The sequence below is a fragment of the Olea europaea genome, chromosome 5 (assembly GCF_002742605.1).
Source record: "Olea europaea var. sylvestris chromosome 5, O_europaea_v1, whole genome shotgun sequence".
Taxonomy (NCBI): domain Eukaryota; kingdom Viridiplantae; phylum Streptophyta; class Magnoliopsida; order Lamiales; family Oleaceae; genus Olea; species Olea europaea.
In genome coordinates this window covers 156,002-162,579 of record NC_036241.1, presented here as the reverse complement: position 1 = coordinate 162,579, position 6,578 = coordinate 156,002, and the positions used below count along the sequence as shown (strand labels likewise).

The 6,578-nt window shown below is 34.2% G+C and overlaps 1 protein-coding gene across 3 annotated transcripts; it reads right to left on the bottom strand.

Annotated features, from left to right (window-relative positions):
- Positions 1-950: 950 nt before the first annotated feature.
- LOC111394326 (probable alkaline/neutral invertase D) lies at positions 951-6,059 on the bottom strand. 3 transcript variants are annotated; one of them, XM_023020078.1, is made up of 5 exons: positions 5,959-6,059; positions 4,102-4,534; positions 3,299-3,730; positions 1,987-2,545; positions 951-1,492 (listed from the first exon to the last, which is right to left on the bottom strand). In XM_023020078.1, exons 2-5 carry the CDS (start codon positions 4,501-4,503, stop codon positions 1,197-1,199), a joined length of 1,689 nt encoding a protein of 562 aa, XP_022875846.1. In that variant the 5' UTR covers positions 4,504-4,534; positions 5,959-6,059; the 3' UTR covers positions 951-1,196. The 3 variants fall into 3 exon arrangements, with proteins under 3 accessions (XP_022875846.1, XP_022875845.1, XP_022875847.1); XM_023020077.1 differs by lacking the exon at positions 5,959-6,059 and adding an exon at positions 5,558-5,916; XM_023020079.1 differs by lacking the exon at positions 5,959-6,059 and adding an exon at positions 4,914-4,933.
- Positions 6,060-6,578: the final 519 nt, after the last annotated feature.

The following is a 6,578-nucleotide window of genomic DNA, read 5'->3' as shown; positions in this document are numbered from 1 at the left end:
GCCTAAGCCCAAGTGGTTAAAACCTTATTTAAATTTAATCAAATAATAAAGATAATATTTAAATTTTATCTCTTTTAATTATATTGAAATTTTAAATGATTGTGAGAAAATCAAATTCCTTAGATAATACTTTAATTTTATTAATACTTTATTTAATGTTAAGACAATGATAGATTTTATCACTTTTAAAATTCAAAGTTCAATTAATTTAGAACTCTCAAATCATGGTGGTCCCTATAAATATATATCATATGTTCCATTTTCAAAAATACATTCATTTTTCTGTGAAATACACACAAATACAAATACAGTATATTATTTAGAACATGGGTCAAGAATTGAAGTTCCAAATATATTCTAGTATTTCCCTTATCATCTTCACGAGATATGGTAAGTGTATAAGTATTTTTATGGGATTATATGTGTACGTTAGATTTTTGGAACATTGATTATGAAGTTCTTTATATATATTTTAAGTTTGAACCGGCGTATGGTAACACTTATAAAAATTTCATACCACCCACATTTAGTATAGATTTTCGTGTCTCACTATATATGTAATATGTATGTAAGCATGCACGACGTTCCTTAGATTCCCTACAATATCAATCCATGTACTTATATGCTTATTGAGATTTTATTTCACCCCCTTCCTTATATCACTTTCAGAAAATTTATGATTCGTGGCAATTAATGCATGAGAGGGCTGATAAATTGACAAGTAAAAGAAATCCACGAGGCTTACTTTTATTTATTTATGAACTTATTAGATTATTGATTTGATATTAAGACCGCTAAAACTTCCAATATTTTCTTTTATGTTGATGTCAAATTTTTTTATGCATTCGCTCCTACAATTTCATGATATCATTTAATAAATTTCAAGATTTTGAAAGTATAATATGGTGTTCAAGATACGATTTCAGTGGCACTCAAACTTTAGAACTCAGTGTCGTAACGGTGCCTTAGCCCATATATTAACATCACGATCAAAATGATCAAGAAATTAAAAACAAATACATAACTGTTTTTTCTTATTTTAAGAAACGAGATGCTAATGTACACGAAACCAAATTTTCGAAACACACAATGACAGAAATAGCCTAAAAAATTGTTATCCTTGGATGAAACAAAAGACGATGCACCTTTGTTTTTCTCTAGTGCTCCGTGTTATGGTCTGCGATTATGAGATCTGCTCAGCAAGTCCACGAGGAAGATCGCTTAATCACGGGCTTCATTAGTTTGTCCTCTTCAAGTGAGATCATCCCCAAATGTGAAGGGTCCTCCAGCATCATTTTTGCCACGAGATACCCAGCAATGGACCACGTCTGGTATTTTCGAGCTTGCTTCCCTACATATCTTCCAAGTTTCCCATCATAATATTCAGGCCAGCTGTCCTTGAGCAAACGGCTCTCTGCAAGATCAATTGCTCGTCTTGCAATTTGCGGCCGTCCAGTCTTGATGCAGGCAGCCGTTAGTAACCATAAAAGCACTGGATTTGGGATGCAGAAGTGTTGCAAAACAAGACGGATGAGTTAGATAACTTTTGATGAGAAATATATATTTAAAAGTAGGAGAGGAGGATAAAGGGATTAGTAATTTCTTTCATGCAAGAATTCGGTGCAAGGAATAGAAGTAACTATTGAAGACAATTCATATAAATACATACATCTCTTCTCTAATAGCTTAAACTTACGAAATATAGTCATTCAGAAGACACACAGAATCTAACTTCCAAGTCTTGCCACCACTTATGAAACCGAGTGTTAGGCCTTCTATAAAAAGTGAATCCACCATGTACATGAGGGATGCGTTGAAGACAAAATTTAAACTTTTAGATGATGAGGTATGATGAGTAGTACCTAATCAAATTAGAACCGGGATCTTAGAACAAGAAAGATTTTTTCCATCAATGACATGATTTACGTTTAATTTTTCATGTAGCAGCGAAGTATTAACTTTAAATAACGTGAAAGACAAAATAACCTGGCCAAGATCCTCCGTTATGGTAACTCCATCTTGTATTTTTAGGATCACAACCAGTCACAATACGCCATTCATGACTTTCAATCGCCGGATAAGCTATTTTCAAAGGCATTTCTCCAACAAGCTCTTCCCACCGCGATTCAATAAGATCCATGATAGCCGAAGCTTGCTCAGGAGTAGCAAGAGAAGATAAGATAGCGACACAATTACCTAAAGCAAACCATCTAAAGTCCATCCTCGCAGGACTAACATTACCGATAAAGTAACCACCACGGGTTGGCATAAAGTCAAACACCCAATCAGGGATTGAATCAGGAATAACATTGAATTTATTAACTGCAGTATGAGAATATTCTTCGGTTTTATACCGATATATGTCATTTAATTGTTGGAAGTCAAGCCAAAAATAACTTCTCATGTGATAACTCAAGGCGTGCAAACGCTTAACTATTCTCTCAATGAACTCTTTGCCCTCCGCATCATGTTTCAGCATTACTAAAGCACTTCTCAATGCCATAAAGAAGAGAGCTTGAATCTCAATAGGATAACCATATATTCCCTGGAAAATTGAACATGAGCCATTAGTATATACATGAAAAATGTGGAAAATTTTGTAAAGTAAATTCAAAATGAATTTGTCCTGCACAAGCAGAAAAACTCTAATAAAGTCATGAAGTGGCCTTTACACTTCGTGTTAGATTTCTATATCTAAATTTATTACGTAGATGAATAAGTAATAGAAATGGAACAAGTTCCAGAAATATGGGGAAAACTAAGAACAATGAATCGAAAAATATAAAGGACAAAGAATAGAATGTATAAAGGACTATGGACTGTAAAGCATTTAAAGCAACATGTTATTAAAATTCCAACTTGAAGCCAAATATAAAGGAATAAGCCTAAGAGGTCTTTGAGTCACATGTGAAGGAACTCTCAGACTCACAATTTTGGGTTCTAATTGACCTGTGAGGTTTATATAAAAGCCAAAAGTTATCTGCTTCCCCTTCGAACCTATATTTACAACACTTTCCATGTTATACATTAGGTTTCCTTCCCAACATCAGTTGCTTCAAGACTCAATCTTCACATCATACGTTTAACACGCCAAAATATCTAGATGGGAATGTTTATAATGCCACTATCTTGTAATTGCTTACTTGTTAATACGGTCTTAAAACATTTTAGACTTGGCATACTTATGGTCTGACTAGGTCCTAAAATATACATTAACATATCTTTCCCTTGGTAAGCTCCAATCATTGTTTTCTAAACTTGATAAATGTTATCAAGATAAGATGGTAAGATGTCTCACCATTCTGCGATCAATCATTGAGCACCCATCGGCACATAGCAATGTCGGAAATGTGTCAAATCCTTCTGACAGGCACAAAGACAAAATAAGTCGCATCCCCTTTTGGCAGTCTGGGGTTTCAGACAAAGACAGGTCTCCGGTGGATTTTGTATATGCTCGAAGAAGAATTATCCACCAAAAACCAGAATCAACGGGAGCTACTCTGCCTATTGCACTTTCACCAAAATCAGCTATTATAGTATCTGTCTTGCGTAGTGGATCATGAAGAACTTTGAAACTAGCCGGCATAGCTCCTTCCCCAAGTTTGAATCTATCTATTCTTTTTTCCCACCCTTGAAGCTGTAGCGTCTTCAACAGGAAATTCTTAACTATGTCTGGCTCACCATTCATTAAAAAGGCCAATGCACTCGGTACAAAATCTCGAACAAAAACCTTAACACAGTAAAGCATCAAAAGTAAGCGGAAAAAACACAAGCTCAGCAGCAAATCCAATATTATAAATACTAATATCAACAGGGATTAATTTTCACCAAATTTCAGTATTGTTTTATTTAGCCCTTGTTTGGCGGGAACTAAAATCAAATTTTTAGTAGATTTTAATAAAAGTTGATGAAATGTGTGGTTGAAAAGTTGTGGATCCCATGAAATATGTTGTTGAAATTAATTGTTGACTTTGACTTAGCTTAAACTTAAGTTCAAATCAAATTAAAACAGACCATCGTAGGAAATCATAATCATCAAATCTAAATTACCAGAAGATCAATAAACTTACAGTACTTGTTTCTTTCCCTAACAAGCTTTACCTGATCATAATTTAAAACTTCCTCCGAAGCATGATCATAAGCAGCGATTGTGCCAACAGGTTGGCCCCGAAAATGCACCAAGGACCGTCGGAGGGCTTCCCAAGCATCTGCAACCATTGGATGGGGCTCGAAAGAATTCCTAGCGGATGAGGCTGGAGTATCCAAACCTGACCGTCCAGGTGAGTATACGCCCTCAAAATTGTCTAACCCTCTCGCCAAACCAATAGATAACTCACTAAGTGATCTCTCGTCAAATGATCTCTGCCTCTCGATGTTTAATCTGGGCTTATCTAGCAGCTTTGAGAGATCATAGTCATCCATTTCGGAGATTGAGCAGTGGGAACTCACTTTTCGAATTGCAAAGTCCTTCGTACCATCAGCCATAACCTTCGTACTATCCATATCACCTTTCACCTTTCAACTTAAGTATCCTCTGTGTCACAAAAAGGTAGTCACTATCAGGCCAATATAATACAATATCGAAGAAAAACTATGCATACAACAAATATATATCTTCTTCTGAGCATGTGCCTGCAAACCTCTGTGTGTGTATAGGCTTACAATTTCTTTAAACCCCCAAAATACTCTATGCTACAGAAAGACCAATAAAAGATATCCATACACAGCGTGTATCATCATAAGATTCATAACTAGAAGATATAAAAGAACAAAATAATTGAAATAAACAGATCAGTAATCTAAATATAAGTGTAAATCGTAAAAGAATATGATAATCAAAATCGATACAATATTATCCAACAAAAAAGTAGAACAATTAAAAAACAAAGTGAAATGGTACTAATCTTTTGTACCATTTACACATCCTAGCCCACATATTGGAAGGAACAAGAATTACATAACCCAAAGAAATGAATCATTCGAACTTCCAATATCAAAATAATCTTATCTTATCCACGATTGAAATGTAGAAATGGTTAAAGATAATTTCAAATTAAAACTTTTTTTTTTTTTTTTAATAACCAACATTGAACTGCCCCCAGATATTATCTGACCTCGAAAGTTGACTTTTTGGAAAGCCATATACAAGAAATTCCACCTGATTTAACAAATCTAAAATGCAACCTAACAGTGAAAAAATTGTTAAATAGGTAAGAAAAAGCTGGGGAAAAATTAAAAAATAACAAGAAATAGATGGAAATTTTGAGAGCTGGAGAGACTTAAGAAATGAACTACATTATCGAATCCAAACAAAAAACCCAATATCTACAGAAGAACACAAAGATCCAGTTTAACTTCGCTAAAATGGAGAAAAACAAAGAGCCCGCAATTTAAAATGATGAAGCAGGAAAAAAACTGTAGAAGACTCAAGATAGAGTTAAGATTCAAAAGGGTTACAGAAAAAAAGTTTCAAACCTAAGAGAAACACACTGGATCTAAATCCTCTCCAGTTCACAATCAAGAAAGAAAGAAACACATAATAAGAGAGAAAGCAAACCTTGAAGATATACTAGAAGGAAAAGTCAGACAGTAGGAGGGAGGAAATAGTGGGGTATCCGAGGAATATTCCGGCAGGAAGGACAGCCGTCGGCCGGCTATATCGCCGGAGAGAAAACGGGAGTGGCAGTGTAAAAATGGAGAAGAAAGGAAAAAGAAGACAGTTGGCGGAAGCTCATATTTATAGATAGAAGAAAAAACGAAATCCACCCCCACTCCTTACCCCTACTCCCACCCAAACACAGAGGGGGAGTACTTTTCTGGGATCTTATCGCTCGTTCAAATTACAACTTATCGAGCTTCATATTTCTCAAATAATGATAATTAGGTGAACCGTTCAAATCCCTACACACAAGCAATTGTGAATGAATAATAGAAGAAAATGAGAATGAATAGACAGACCTACTCAACGTCCAAAATATCGTAGTTGAAGTTACACAGGTTTCCAAATTCTCGTCACGTATAGGCGACAGAGTGTAGGGAGAGAGGAGAGAGAAACTTTTGGATAATGACAAGTTGAATAATTTAAGGAAATTACCAGCATGGTAAGAAGGCACGTTTGTTGCAATAGAATATATTATTTATTTATTTTGGGATTTCATTTTCCTTTCATGCCTTACCTACCTATCGAATATGAAATAGATAAATAAATTTCTAAATTTTCACTTTTTTAAAAGGTCAAAAATGGTTCTTCTTTTGTACAAATGGTTTTTTATGCAATGTGGCAATGGTTTGATTTATATTAATTCCATGTCTAATTTAACTAAAAAATTATATAATAATTTAAATTTAAATTAATAATTATTTTTAGTCATACATTTTATTGAGTTCATAATTTTATTAACTTTTCATTTACATATTTCATCATTTTTTTTTATCAAAATCTACTAAAAATATATATTTTTTAGCGAAATCGAACCAGAGCTAGCGTTTGAAAGGCGTTTTCGTGTATTGGACATGTAGTCTACTAAACATTGTTTGTCAACAACATTGATCAATAAGATGAGAAAAAAAATTAATAT

Excerpts from the sequence above, each read along its gene's own strand:
- LOC111394326 (XM_023020078.1), bottom strand. The coding sequence starts at position 4,503 with ATGGATAGTACGAAGGTTATGGCTGATGGTACGAAGGACTTTGCAATT. Across the intron at positions 3,731-4,101 it reads AAGTTTTAAATTATGATCAG|GTTTTTGTTCGAGATTTTGT; the intron begins GTAAAGCTTGTT and ends TACTGTGTTAAG. Across the intron at positions 1,493-1,986 it reads TAACGGAGGATCTTGGCCAG|TGCTTTTATGGTTACTAACG; the intron begins GTTATTTTGTCT and ends TCCCAAATCCAG.